General features: G+C 40.1%; 1 protein-coding gene across 5 annotated transcripts in view; it reads left to right on the top strand.

Moving 5' to 3' along the window:
• LOC116397856 (CUB and sushi domain-containing protein 3-like) overlaps positions 1-15,158 on the top strand; it is a 214,581-nt gene extending 199,423 nt beyond the window's left edge. For all 5 annotated transcript variants that reach the window (XM_031873726.1, XM_031873725.1, XM_031873723.1 and 2 more), the window contains 8 exons: positions 34-145; positions 5,896-6,075; positions 6,575-6,640; positions 7,854-8,012; positions 8,407-8,519; positions 9,269-9,356; positions 11,021-11,162; positions 11,875-15,158. In XM_031873726.1, the coding sequence (XP_031729586.1) occupies positions 34-145; positions 5,896-6,075; positions 6,575-6,640; positions 7,854-8,012; positions 8,407-8,519; positions 9,269-9,356; positions 11,021-11,162; positions 11,875-12,034 (1,020 nt within the window). In that variant the 3' untranslated portion in view covers positions 12,035-15,158. The remainder of the gene's footprint in view (positions 1-33; positions 146-5,895; positions 6,076-6,574; positions 6,641-7,853; positions 8,013-8,406; positions 8,520-9,268; positions 9,357-11,020; positions 11,163-11,874) is intronic.
• The last annotated feature ends 526 nt before the right edge of the window (positions 15,159-15,684 follow it).

Here is a 15,684-nt window from a genome sequence, read left to right as displayed (position 1 = left end):
TCTCCACTTTGTGTGCTGTCTGTTTGTGGCCAGGTGGGCAGTCGAGTCGACTTCCAGTGCCAACAGGGACACCTACTGCAGGGCTCCACCACTCGCCTCTGCTTGCCAGATCTCACCTGGACCGGCTTCCAGCCTAGCTGTATCCGTGAGTGCTTGTTTCTCACACTCTCTCACAATATCTTCGTATCACTCTCCCTGTCTTTGTCTTTCACTTCCCCCTCTGGCATCTTGTCACTGTTTATCTGCATTGCAGGGTGCTCAGACGATGTCATTTTTTCTCTTTTCCCTCAACACCCGCTCTCCCCCTTCAATCAGTCCTGGCATAACCTTTGACCTCCTGGTAGATTGCAGCTTCAGACTCAATCAACCTGCCATCCCAAGTCATTCTGAGAGTGAGGTGTTGGCTGGGATTACTGTCATTCTGTTTGCACTACCTGATCTGTCGACCAACACCAAACCAAGGCCGTGCTGTTTAGCCCAGTCGCTTTGCCAACTGCTTTTCTAAATGATGATGTAATCCCGTATCTTGGTGGAATCCCTTTCAGCTTCAGTGTTTTTCATGAAAATTTCCCTATATGTACTATAGTCTGCATTTTGCTATGCACTTACAGTGGAAACACTTGAGCTGTGTATGAGGGGATTCAAATTGTATTTTGTAATCTTGATTTCATAGCTACCCCAACATGTAACAGCCACTTGAATTATCCAGAGACATTTGTGCTGAGGGAGCAGAAACATTGTAATACTTACCCATCATTCTCTGCCTGATCTACTATGCAGCGTGTGTGCGTGTGCGTGTGCGCGTGCGTGCGTGCGTGCTTGTGCGCTGGGGTGCGTGCTTGTGCGCTGGGGTGTGTGTGCGTATGCGGGCGTGTGCTGTATGTTTTAGTGGGAAGATGGGACGTTGTAGAGGGATTGTGAATCCTTGAATATGTGCAAGCGGCCTCTTTTAATGTGCAAACACTCGGCTGCCAGATAATTAGATACACCTAGCTGAAACTAATACAGTCTAATACGCCACCACTTCATTAAGTCCTTCTGTCATGAGGGTTATCATGTTCGGTGTTAAACTGTTTTAGAGAGATGTTGATTCGACTTTATGGTCGTTTTGGAGGCCGTTGCGTGTGCTGCTGTGGAAACGTATCGTGTTGATACTGAGAGGTGTTTCTGATGTTTAGTCTCCCGTCATTGAAACAAATGGGATGCATGCGTGTGATTGTGTGTCGGCACAGGCCGTTTACATAACGCATATTTGCTATTTAATATAAATATATGCTTTTTTGCATTGGCTATAATACATCTACTACTTATGGAGTTTACAGTTATACATTTTACAGCAGAACACTGAAATTATCTGTCACTTTCATAGTCTTATTGTTATTCATGGAGTTTATTTTTAATTAATGTTAAACAGCTGACAGAAGAAGAGAAACCCCCAAACTCTTTTGTCTAGACTTCTGTCAACTGACAGCTCCTCAGCTTTTCCTGCTTCACCTGTATCTTCAAACTGGTGACCCCATCATCCCGCTCACTGAGGAATGATTCAGGAGGTTGCGCATCCCCTGGCGCCTTAACGGCATTCATTGCCAGCACTGTGACAGGTTCCTTAGAATAAAAGAGCAGTCAGAGTGAGTGTAAGTCAACAGAACTATAGGTTAAAGCACCAGCAAACTACTCAAACTGGCGCTTTCAAATTTCGTCATTAAAAAAATGACATCAATTAACGCCCTCTCTCTGGCAAATTGAATTTTCTTAGTCATTTTCAAGTCCACAACCAATTGGAATGCAACATACTGTAATTATTATGTTATGTAAGGTCTACCGATGCTGTTGGAAAGGTCTAAATATATATAAGGCACTTTATCAGCAGCATCTTAGTATTCTACTGCTGGGCAGTACACAAACGCAAGCTGAGGTCAGGAGTTAATTGCTTGATTCTCTGCTCCTACTTGACAATTGTTGTATAATATTTAACTCCCTTCATGTTCAAAACATGATAATAACAGCTGTTGAGTTGGGGTTAATGGATGCCACATTTTCTATGAACTTATAGATGTTATGTTAATTTTGTTTCATATGGACATCACAGTAGCATTAGAATTGTAACATACATTTATGCACAAGGACCAGATGCACTGTTTAGTGTTCACCTGTCCACAGATAAAGGATGCATAGAAATAAACTTAACATGAATACAAACATCAGGCAACAATAGTGGATTTATCTCCAAACAACATCTAGTGGATTATTTTGTAGACCCTTTATTGATTTTATATTAAATGAAGCAACTTTTTCAGTCTGGTTGTACATTTACAACTTATTCAAAATGTGAGATTTGGAGCTGACATTTGAGATGCTGGTGCATACTTTGAATTTGATTTAATTTGGTGGTGCATTGAGGCCCAGTGAATGGCCTCTGGGTGGTATACAAAGAATCCCAGCAGACACATTTACTTCCACAGTGGTAAATATAAAAATAACACATTTTATATCCTTTTTGTGTAACCGTGATGTTGTAAAGCCAGTCGCTGAAATGCCAGTCTGACAACCAATTCAGATTTCATTCAGAAGCATCATGCGTTGAGGCTTTTTACTCTGCTGAGGTTGCAGCATTTCAGGAGCCGCTCGCTGGCTCTGGTCCATTGCCTGTGGTGGTTTGAAAAATGTATCGATTTTCCTGTGCCCTCGTCCTGTCATTGTTACTGCTGGAATTAAAATAGAGAAATGTGTGTCTGACGCTCGCCAGATTCTAGCACCCCGTACTTTCATAAATCATTTCTCAAATGTATCGCATGTGTGACTGAGGAGAACCGTAACCTTAATTTAACAGAAATAAATAAGTTGAATAAACTTATAAGTGGGGACAATTGATAAGTTGCAACATGGCAAAATTATTTTTCACAATACATCCTTTAAAGGAAGTTAACTTGCCCTCGACTTTTGCAACATTGTACTCATAAAATAGCCACTGGAGAAACATGTGTTTTCAGAATGATGTCATTAAAAGGCCCTGCTTACTTTATAATTGCTGGTCTAGTGTATAAATATGTTATTATTATTGCAAAGAAGAAGCCATCATTATGTTACAGCTCTGCACACATGTAACATTATGTTACTCTGGCAATAGGTATTGGCAGCACAAGTGTTCAATTTGCAAAGTCTCACTGAAATACTGTGTCATTGAATTGCCCTCCACATACCTTAATTACTATATTTTTGTTATAGTGGATTGATTAAAGGTTCTAGTTATCACATCATTGGAGATCCGAAAGCACAAAGCAAAAGGTCACCGTGTTATCCTGCTTTAATACAACACTATGAATTCACTTTAGTCCATTGATGTCTTGCATTGTTTTTTTAATTCATTTTTCACTCGTGCAGCCCTGAGGGTGGACATGCAGACCCAGAGGGCTGTCTCGCCCATAATACATTGGGGGGGGAAAGCTGTGGTTATGCATTTAAGTGTGAGTGCTTTTGTATGGGTCCGACACGCTGTGTTGACCCTCGGTCAAAACAGTCATAAATCCTCTAAAATACCTTTCTCTGTGATTAAATGCTCTTCTCTTACTGTGAAGCCACTTAAATGGATTTAAAAGTGAAGCCAACCAATCTTGTACTGCCGGCAAAAGCAAAAAATGTGGAGGGATTATCGACACTGTGCTGTAATAGATGCAATGGACACAAGTCAGAGTTGAGCATCACTGGATCGTAAGCATGTTACCTTTCTATCAGATTAATATTGTTGCTTATAGATACACAGCCCAAGTCCCCTGATTTCTTCACAGCCCACGGTGATGTTTTGAAAAGCAACAATGAATTGAAGTTCCAAAGCGTCAACATTTTCCGAAATGACAGTGGACTGCTGTTGCTGTCTGTAGCTGGCCAACCTCCATGGCTCGAACAGAACTCCATCAGCCTCTCTGTCTGTCTCTGTCCCTCACTAATGCACTCAGTCTCTATCGGAGATACCAACTTTGAACTAAGAACATTACACAGTGAAAGTGTCTTTTGATGCCTCGCGTAATCTCAGGAGTAACGCCTGCTGTGCTGTTTGAAGTGTAAATAAACATGGCACCGTGACGGGTCTTTGATACAGCAATTCATCGGACTTGTAAGTGTTCTTCGGTATTCATGGACTACAGCCTGGACATGCCCTGACAGTTTGTTATTTTGAATGGATTACACAGACAGCAAGAAGGGTGTTCATTTATTTATTTATCTATTCATTTATTTAGGTCTCCATAGTTAATATCTACAACGAACAGTACGATGCAGTTTTTCTCCTTTCTGGCAGTGTAAATAAACACCACATTAGATGTCCTCGAGGCAGATTTATCAACTCATTGGAAAAAAAGGCCCTGGGTGGCGCATCCTGGTGACTTATACACTTGTCCTTGTGCTTTCTTCATCAGTCTTTCTTGATGTATGCTGAATCGTTATAGCCCCTGTGTAGCAGTGAATAACAGAAGTATTCTCCTGGATTTCGGCACACTGCTTTGATGCACCCGTTTAACTATGTAGAGCATTGAGAAATGCATGTCTTCAGACATGCATACACACACATATTGTTACCATGTCAAACACCAGCAAAAGTAATATCCGACGAGAGGAAATTCCTGCAGCCGCCTTGTCTTTCATAAAGCCGAGAAACCTTCATCCTGGCATCCCTTCCACACCCAATTGCCACTAATGTCATTAAGACGCCATGAAGGACCGATTTGGGGCTGTGACTCACTTGCAGCTGCCTCCCATTCGGCAGCTGGCAACATATTCTTTCACTCACAAGCTGCAGAATTAGCTAGCTATTTTCCCATTATTGTTGAGCCTGAATGTTCAACCCCTCAGTGTTTTTAGTGGTGTGGTGTTTTTTGATGTGAAAAATATAACTTAAGTGTTCTCAACCCACTCATGGCAGAATACAAATATTTAGTATGGTCAATAAGAAGCTAGTGTTTTTTGCAACACGGCAAAAACAGCTTTTGTCCCTATGTGTCTTATAAACTAAGCTTCTCAACGCTATCCTAAATCAGCACCTTTCTGCTTTTTGAGACAGAATAATTTAAGATGCTGAGAAAGTCAAAACTGATTCGCAGTCTTAAAAAACTCCAGTCCCCCCAACAAGACACGTACTTATGTTTGAGTGGCTGTTACACTGCCACGGGTTAGATGGATCTGACATGGGCTCCACTTATTAGCCTCCTAATATCCTCTTATTTCAGACGTCAGTCTTCTTCCTTCCAGTGTCCATAAATGTCTGTGACCTCATAGCATATATGCACATACTGGTAATGGAAAATACTCACAAAGATTTACAATAACATTCACTTCAGCACTGCTTTGCAAGGACACAGATGAGCTTAGTCTCGTCTGGTCTCGCCCTTGAAGATTTTGATTAGTTCAAGAAACACAAAAACAACTCCAAGTGTGTTTTTTTTCCAGCTGTTGCTGAATGATAATGAGTCAGCCAGACCTTCCTGTTGTACTGCTCCTTGTGCTTTGCAAACCAAGGCTATGGCTAAATGACTAACAATTCACACAGTTACTGTTTTTGACTTCATTTGAGCTCAATACATTTTGCAGGCTAAAATAAAAATTAGGCGGTGTATCAGCTAAGTCACAAGTGTCCATATTAATATCAGAAAAGGAACTAGATATATTAAAGTACCAATATGCTTCCTAATAGCTCCCTGGACTCAATTAAATTGTAAAATGTGTGTGCTATCTTTTTTTTTTTTTCTATCCCTCTCTCTCTCTCTTCCCCTCTCTCCCCCAAGCGAGTGCTTAATTATCTTCCTATCTATCTATACTTGCGTGTGTGTGTGCATGACTGTGTGTATCTGGCTTCATTTGTATGTGTGTGTACTAACAAGCGTCTGCCCTCTGCCTGCTCTCCAGCTCACTCCTGCAAGCAGCCGAGGAGCCCGGCCAACGCTGACGTGGTGGGTCTAGACCTTCCCTCCTACGGCTACACCCTGGTGTACACCTGTCAGTCAGGTTATTTCCTCTCCGGGGGTTCGGAGCACCGCGTCTGCCGCTCTGACGGCAGCTGGACTGGCAAGGTGCCTGTGTGCAGAGGTACGTGGTCGGCGGAGGTCTGCGAGGGCAGTTGATGGAGAAGATGGGGATGGGGGATGGGGGGGGGGGATTGCGGGAGTGCATAAAGGTGGAGGGTTAGGGTGCTTTGGAGGGGTGAAGACTGTACTTGTGTATAAGCTTAGTATTTCAGAATTCATCCTGTGTGACATTTGCGCTACTGCTCACTGATAGTTAAGTGAAATAAGACACCAGTCAAATATAATGAGACATTCTGGTTTCTGGGATGTTTTCTGCAAAGCCACTGTGTCATTGTACCGTCAACTAATCATAAGATGCATGTTCCGGTTCTTTTTTTAACTTGAGGTTTTAACAGTGAGTTGACTTGTGAATGTTTGTATGAAGGGACCATCCAGATATCTCACCAAAGTGAGGAAGAGTTTAATGTCGGCAGCATGTTACAGTTGAGCAGTGTTTACTTTTCCCAACAGCCCCCTGCTGTGTTCATCTATCTGAAATACATATTTATCTTCTTCTGCAGTCGGCTCCAAATCGCATGAGAAAACTGTCAAACCCGTACAAGGGACCCCAAGCCCTAAAATATATGGTGAGTTTTGAAATGTACAAGCTGTTCAGCAGGCAGCCACAGAAGTCAGCAGTGCTGTATTAGTGTAATGTGCCTAAATCTGTTTAAATCTTCATCGAGATCACGGAGGTTTCACTGTCTTCAGTAGTAGTTTTAAGTTTCTTACAGTAGCGGAAGAGTCTTAACGCATGAGGAACATTATTACCATAGAACCTGGTGTGCATTGTTTGTATTATGACCATAACATGCGTATGCATTAAGTTCTAAGTAGATTCAGAGAGATTAATTGGTACAAAAATAAAATGAATTGTAATTTTTACCAGGGCGTTTTCACAGGTCATATGTGCAATATCTACTTAATGTACTACTACTATCTACTTAACAATGTAATTTGTCTTAGAAATGTATTAGAAACTTTTTGGTGCAACAAGGTAACAACATCCCGATTATATTATGTAACCGGTAAAGGTATTATTCTGTATTCATGATGTAGATATTCAAAAGGCACTAAATCTGCCTTGAGTTTCAATAACATTGTATTCCAATAAAGAAATCACCAAGTCTTCACCATATACTTAAGACCAACAAGGGACGGTGCTTTTAGCCAATGTTCCAGGTAAACCATTCAAATTTACCCAGGAAGGTGAAACTGTGAAAGAGTGCCTGCAGTATATCCCCTTTATAGAATTCAGATTCTAGCACCCCGTACTTTCATGAATAATTTCTCAAATGTTGTAGTAAAATAATGTTACATGGCATCTTAAGTCCCTTTTCCACCTCTTCATTTTTTTTCCTTCGATAATTATTCTGATGATTATTAGGTTTAGTTCCTGTTATTAACTACCAGCAGTCGCCTCTCTGCGAGGATAATTGACTCATAATTCCCTAGTAAATAATTCCCAGCAGATAATGACCACGCTGTAAAATTTCTACAAAAAGTTTAATCAGAAAAACTTTTGCCGAGTTCACAGAGTGAGTCCAGAGTCATCTCTTTCAGAATGTATTTAATTATCATTAATTGAGATCGTCAAAGCATATAAGGAACATGATGTTATTCAAACCGAAGGAAAAGACGGTTATCAGCTGTTTGATGTGTTGATTCCAATGCATATCTAATTACCATTTTTGCACCGTGAGTGCAAGTATTCAGCTTGCATTGATAATGATTTGATGTTTCGTAGGAAAGCTAATTTGATGACATTATTTAATGAGTTTTTGTCTTTCTTTCCTGAAGTTCCTGACAACGTCTTTGCCTCTGATTTCGTGTGGAAGGGTTCCTATGATTATAAAGGCCAGAAACAGCCAATGTCTTTGACAGTCACAAGCTTTAATGCCACAACGGGAAAAGTCAATGTAACTTTAACCGACAGCAGCATGGAGTTTCTGCTCTCTGGTGAGTCATCCATAAATCATATGTCTTCTGCCTCCTCCCCTGTCCTCCTCTCACTACCTCTGCGTGTCACTTCCATTTATTTTGAGGGTGCCTCGTGTCAATCAGTCAATCACCAAACCATCTCATGCATGAGAGTGGAAATTAACTATTTGCTCTAAAGACAGATGTATTAGTCTGCGCTGACTGACTTGCTGCCCACTCGAGTCACTCGTCTCCTCCCCTCCTCCCTCAGCTGAACTTTTCTTCTTGTTTCTCTTCCGCTTTCCTATATGTTCTCTCCTTCCTTCTGTCTGCTTCTTTTTTCATCATTCATCCCCCTCCCCCCCGCACTCGTGTTGCCTGATCTCTTTATTCACATCAATTCTCGCACTGCCTCTTGTCTCCTACCTTGTAGGAGTGTACAAGCGCCAGGAGGCACGGTTAATGCTCTTGCTGTACCAGATGAGAGCGCTGGCCCACAGCTCCTTGAGCAGGATTACTGACGAGACCTGGGCAATGGACGGATTTGTGAGTATACACAGGAATTTGAAGCTTGCCGGTGATCTTTTGAAAAAATAACCAAGAGCTGTGACGGTCTTTTCTTTCTTTCATTATTATCTTTTTGTTCATTCTGACAGACAGGTAGGTTATTACTGTTAATGGGGCTGTAACTACCTGGGAATAAATCAAGCCAATATTTACTTATTATTAGTTTATTTCTCATCTTACCTACCATACCAAACACATGGACAAAATCACTGTGATAACAAGCAGAATAGTTATTTCCTGGTTTATTGGCTGATATTTGTTTACATATCCAGTGTTTACATTGGCTGTACATCAGGTGAGCCAGTGGCGCTCTGTATGAGCCATTTTAGCATTCCCATACTGACAATTTGCTGAACAAGCTCAGACACATCATCCGACACCTGCGGGACCTGGAACGACAGCAATATTTCGTTTGTGGAATAGAAGTTCCTCTTTTAAAATTTAACTTCAAGGTCCACTTACTAGGAACATGTGACAGCTGACTGCACACCGCTGAGCTATTGATAGCACTACTGCACAGCCTCCAAAGCGGGGTTTACAAAAACAAAGGTGTTATTTTTGAACGCAGCGTGACAGAGTGTGTTGACTGTCGCGCTAAATGTCAGTTTTTGATGTGGTGTGGAATGGATGCGAAACTCTCGAAGGTGCCAAGACAAATCTGATTTTATTGATGCAATTGAAACAAAACCTGCTGTTTCTCGAGCTTTGTGTTATTTTTTTCCTTCTAGGTTTCAGCTGAGCCTGAGGGTGGCAGCTATGTGTTCCAAGGCTTTATACAGGGTAGAGACTTCGGACAGTTTGGACTACAGAGACTCGGTATGTGTCTCTTCAAATACAATGAGTCCCATTGCCATTGGTCGCTCCTCATCTTTCATTTTCACAATAAAAGTAAATAGAGAGATGTGTAGACCCCTTCTCCACTCACAGAATATGTTCAGATTCTTGTGAATGAATGATGCAATAGCAGCGTTTGACATTAGAGGGCTATTTTCACATTCATCTTTCTGAAGAGCAGGGTTTCTCTGTGCACCTTAAATCTGAGTTTAAGAGATTCATACATATAAACATGATTTGTGACACCACTACCAGTTTCAATATGCAGCTTAAACAAGTGTGATGTGGAGACTCAAAACCTCCAGCACACATGCGCTCAGAATGGACTTTTCAGTGAAGTAGGACTCGTCTTGTGTCGAGCAGTTAAACTATTAAATATTTTCATATTCAAAGATTCTGAATGTTTTAATGAGTGAGACAAAATAGGTGTAATTTTAAGACATTTTAACCAGCTAATTGAATTTTCTGTGGAATTGTGTGTTTTTGTATGTCTGAATGGGAACTATAACTTTGTAATTTAGATTGTATTGGCCCAGATATGACAACGTATACATATTTTCTCCATCAGTGAAAATAGATTCTGAGAGTAAAGAAATGGGGAATTTAAAAGAAAACACAGAAAATGCTATCTACGGGTTCATTTGATATATATATATATATTTAAATACAACTGAAATCTGAAATTCAAAAGAGGTCATAAATCCTGTTCACATGGGATTAGTGTCACCTGGGGACCTTAAGGATTGCAGAGGTTGTCTGTGATCTCAATCCTGTGCGACTCTGCCATGTCCAGAATTTTTCAAATCCTATTGTGAATCTGTGTGATTTTGTGTCGTTTTTTTTTTTTTTTTTTCCCTGCTCTTTTTATTCTGGTTTCTGTAATTGCTTTGGCAATTATAAATTAATGTTTTGACAGCATGTCGGAGTCTAATTCAGGAGGCTAATCTCTCTGCACAGCATGGAGACCATGCAGGAGGTCTTCGTGAATATTTGATAAAGACAAATAGACTTCTATAATAATAATTATATTATTGAATATAAGTATTATATAGTAAAATACGCTAAATATTTGCGATGTCATGTCAATACATTTTAGTAAAATACAGACTCACTGTGTAAATAGTATGTTTTGATAAGTCTGGGTTAAGTGGCTCACTCAAAGATTTGTAACACCTCGTCTTCAAACAATAAAGCTACATGATATTATCTCTGCACTGACGGCATGCATACACAGTCTGTCGCCCACGTATTGCCACAGTCGTACATCACAGAGTAGATTATTCCCTTTTGCATCATTGTCCTTCATTTCTTAGTGCTCAACATTTCTGTTGTCATCATCTCATAATTGTCTTCAACAAGATTATCTCAGTCGCAGTGATCATTATCGGTAAGATCGTTATGGCTGGCGTCTTTATAAACTGGCTGCTGCGTTTCCGACTTGTCGTCATTTTGATCATCTTCCTCTGCATTATCTTCATCATCATCATCTTTATCGTCACCGGCAGATGATACGTATCTTTCTATTATTCCATTTTGTTTCTTCAGTGTTTGTGCCATTTTGTCAATCTTAATATGTTAGACGTTCTTCATTCACACATTCAGTATCATGACTATATTCCTTTCTTAATATGATGTTTTTCTTCCAGGTTTGAGTGTGAGAGAGAATGTTACTCTCACTGACCCTGAGACCAACGGCTCCACCAACAGCAGTTCCGTTGCCGTCGCTATCCTTGTGCCTTTCTTTGCCCTCATCTTTGCAGGCCTCGGATTTTATCTCTACAAACAGCGGTATGTAGTGTACACTGCTGTCTTCCATACCAGCTGGGAACCCAAATTCAGTAGCTCCTGCACTCGATATCCGTTCTGTTGCCACATGAGAAAGGAAGCAGCACGTTTTCATGAGTCCCCGTCCCATGTTGAGTCTTTAAAGTTATTTACGACAGATGTTGAAAAAGTTTTAGAGAACTCCGATTTATGTAGATGTTTGTACAGTTGCAGCCAAAGGAAATGCACAGCAAGAAGAGGTAGATGGTACACTGCGGCCTACTTCCAAAGCCTGCTCTACTGCAGAAAGGTTCCTCGCTGGATACAGTAGCTTCCTGGTGGGAGGCTTCAAAGCATGACGCAATATTAGTCGACGTGTCACCATCTTCACAAGGCAGCATACTTCAGGCGTTTTCAATGAGAACACCTTCAGTATGATTCCTGATGTGATGTGTGGATGTATGTACTGTGTGCAGACGGGTGATCAGTAAATACACGCAGAACCTGTGACATGCAAATTTTTCCCTCATTATGTTAGTTCCCAGTCAACTGGCACAGGGCTCCTCTGACTGATCTTTTCAACAATAATTACCATTCTGCCTCATTTACCTACTACTGCTGTCTACACCAAGATAATAGAGACATGTTTATTGGATTGGAAGGAGGGGAAATAATTGGGATACTGTCTCTCAACTAATACACAACCTCCTTTTTTTTTTTTTTTTTTGTTCTCCAGGAAAACTGATAAAGCGCAGTACACCGGATGTTCTGTCCACGAGAACAACAATGGACAGGCCACTTTTGAGAATCCCATGTACAACACAAACACAAAAGCCGCTGAGGGGAAAGTGGTCCGCTTTGACCCCAATCTCAACACCATCTGCACCATGGTTTGATGTCTACCGAGTATGAGAGGAGGACAGAAGGAGGGAGAGAGAGACACACATAGACGAAGGATACAACTTCTCCTTGTTTGCTTAACATGAATATATATGGACATATTTATATTTTTCTTGTTTCTGATATATAAATATAAAGCACACTTTCAGCAACACTTACGGCAGTTGCAAGCGATCGTATACAAAAGGTCAAAGATTAAAGAGGAATGAAGGGGAGGTCCCACACCTTTTTCGGATCTTCCCGTAGTTCGGTGAAGAGAAGTGTTCTTTTCACTCTGTGAGTGTTGGCTTTATGAATAAAAAAAAGCCTCTGGCATATAGATAAAATAGAGTATTTTATGCTCTGTAGTATTAATAAAAAGGGGTTACTTCACAATGCCAAATGACGATTTCAAACCTTTTGCTTTTGAAGAAAACAGCCCAGAGCTAGACCTTTTTAATAATTTTTTTTGGCTTAGTCTCATATTCATCCTAATTTTCTCCTTACGGAGGTGAGGAGCCTCTCAACTGTGAGTCAGTCAATCTTATCTTTAGAGTCTATTTTCCAAGCAGTGGAGTGTGTGAGTGGAGAGGAGGAGGAGGAGGTAGAGAAGCAACTGCCTATCTTTGAATAGTGTCTTTGCTGTAGTTTGTTCAAAGTTATATGCTCAATTATACCTCTTAATTGGATGCAACCTCCTACTGGTGAAATATATGGCCAGGGATTTAATTACTGAAGTGCAGTACCATTTTTTTTCTTTTTTTCTTCGAGTGCCATTGGGAGTGCCGCGGCTTTTATTGTTGTGGTGCAGGCTCTCTGACAGCAGCAGAGTACATTTTCGTCACAAGATATATAGTTAACATTTGGGTTTATCATTAAGATGTGTGCTATGAATTTGCCTTTGACATTATGTTGTTTAAGTATGAGAGTTATTGCTGGCTAGTCGGAGAGTCTAGTCAAGGCAAACTGTACCTTTCAGTATATTGCTCGTGTGGGCCTCATCCATCTATTTAATCTGTTCTCTTATTTATTTTACCTATTTTTCCAGTCTTTTTGTGTCCCAGACAAACCAAATTTGGTGTGAATCAACCCCAGCCTTGAGCCTGTGTATATCAAGAATCTCAAAGTAGGAGCACCTTGATTAGTTATTTAAGGTTTTATAAGAAGACAAAGTTAAGAATACCTACAGCACACAGAACCCAGAGCCGGCCAGGTTTCCCAGAAGTTTATGTAAGCCGGGATGTCGATAAATCAAAGTGAACAGTCTGAGGTTGCATGAAGTTTGTTGTCTTGTGTTGTCGAAAAAAACGTTTAACATGCAGCTCCTTTACTTTAGAGTAATTCCAACTCGGAAAACAAGTGCAACTTCCACATCATCTCTGGTTTCTAATAAACGGAGCAGGGTTTTGGTTCTATAATTCTTTTGGGAAACCGTGCCTTAGTCAGTAAGTTCTTGATCCATACTCCTACTCTGAGACACGCAATGAATACACGGCCTTGGCCTATTTTATTACCCCACACACTGATACAAATTCAATGTCTTACTGAACCATCAGCTTCTGCCAACAAATGTACAGTATACACCAACAAATTTGCACACTTTTAACATGAGCCACTATCAGTATTGTACCATCATCCAAGTCCATCCAAGTTTTAAAAATGAAAAATGAATTTGAGACTGTCATCACATCTCTACATCATTGCAGTGCCTTGAATACCGTATGGGCATGTGTTCTTAAGGAAGACATAACATTTATTGCATTAGTAAAACTGTTGTAGGTGTAATGTATCTGCACAGTTTGCAACGATTTAGCTGAGTGATGTCAGCTCTGATGGTTCCTCTAAGCAGAGGTGTCTTTGAAAAGCAGCTCATAGTTTCATACCTCTTCATGTTGGCAAAGAGTGATCCAGTATAGCAATTGCTGCTGTTCTACTTTGTACCACTACTTTGATTCATTGCTCGTACATTTTGTACATTTATACAGTTTTGTATACTTGATGGCATTCTTTGGCAAGATGTCTTGTGTTATCAATATGTAATATATTTTGCGAGTTCATATTTCTTATGGATGAGGAAGGAAATGCACCTGGTAAAAGACATAATGCGGCAAGTCAGTCTCACAGACATCAAGATGAGTAGAATGAATTTAACTGTACAACACAATTGTTATCCCATTCAAAAACCTGTGTATATGAATATGTACATATTACAAAAGTTTTGTAAAGAGATATATTTTTATGCGGAAATAAAGCATTTGTAAGTTATTAAATATGTTGTGTAAAATTTCACATGTAAATGTCATGTAAGATCAAAAAATGTTTTGTATTTTTTTTTCTTTATCAGCAATGTACAAATCCTTAATTTATATATAAAATATGAAATAATGAAGCTCAATCTATTTCTTTTCATTGACAGACGCCTCCATTATGAAACCCTGCGACGGTATTTGCAGTGGAAGAAACGATGTTGCAGTGGACTTATCAGAGAGCTTTTATCAGTCTGCTGTTTTTCTCCGTTTACAAATTTTAATGAGTTCTCCACATGCTGACCGCAGCTTGGTTTAACCAAAATAAGCACGGACATTATCTCTGTCCAAGGGACACTTTAGATCTTTAAAGACTGCAGCAATGCATGGTGGCCAATAATCTTTAACAATAACACCTGGTGTGAGCAGAAATTCGGTCTCAACCTTTGAAACACATTTTAACATTTTAAAGGTGAAATGGTATATAACTTAACGCCCATTATCCATTGCACACATTCAAAAGGGAGTCAAACTGCAGCATTAGCTACTCTTAATGTTCTTTGTCTCCGCTGTGAGGGGAGTGTCGTTTAGCCTGCCTCGCTCTGTGGGTGGTTACAAATAGCTGATCATTTACTCCAGAAAAGGAACAAAATGAACGGTACTTTGCAGGTATAAATTACAGTAATTAACTTTTTTTTAGTGGGCAATTTTGATGATTGGCCATTTATGGACACTATTATAGGTACAGTTGGGTACAAATAAGATTATTTTCCCCACACAAGAAATAAATGCATTGACACCTGAGCCGTTTTTGTACAAGGAACAGACGATACAAGTTATCTACAGTATGAGCATTTGTAACAAACTGTATTGCTATGGAAAACAGCGGTATGTCTGAGAAGAGTTTTAGTGAAGGTATCTTATAAACAAATCAGATAAAGTAGAGTAACAGAAATTATAGAAAGGGGAAAGTCATTGGCTTCCCAAAATCACTTTGAGACGGACTGGATTGAAGTAGGTGGATAATTGCCACAGGCTTGACGACATGAAACGGTGGCAGTTTGTCAGGACATTATGTAACTGACCAATTGCAGTAATCAAAGTAGAGAGGATCAGCAAAAGAGTGTGACTGAGATCACAGAACGCTCAATAAAGAAAGTATGAAGAGGACCCATAAACATTAAACATGCATTCGACTGGCAGGAACAGGTTTGATTTCAGACTCGGGTTAAGCATATACTTTAAAGTGTGGGATTAGAGTATGGATTAGAAATATTTACCAGAGGGATTTTTCATTGAAGTTGCTCCGAAGCTTCATCAAGCAGATTTCACCCAAAGGGTGGTGATGTAAAGTAAGCTGGTGCTAGGCTGAGATGTCCAATAGGCTCAGTGTGTTTGTTCATTATGAGTGTATGCTCAGA

Source organism: Anarrhichthys ocellatus, unplaced genomic scaffold (genome assembly GCF_004355925.1).
Source record: "Anarrhichthys ocellatus isolate YVR2014 unplaced genomic scaffold, GSC_Weel_1.0 scaffold74, whole genome shotgun sequence".
Lineage (NCBI taxonomy): Eukaryota > Metazoa > Chordata > Actinopteri > Perciformes > Anarhichadidae > Anarrhichthys > Anarrhichthys ocellatus.
This window is presented reverse-complemented; position numbering and strand designations above follow the sequence as displayed.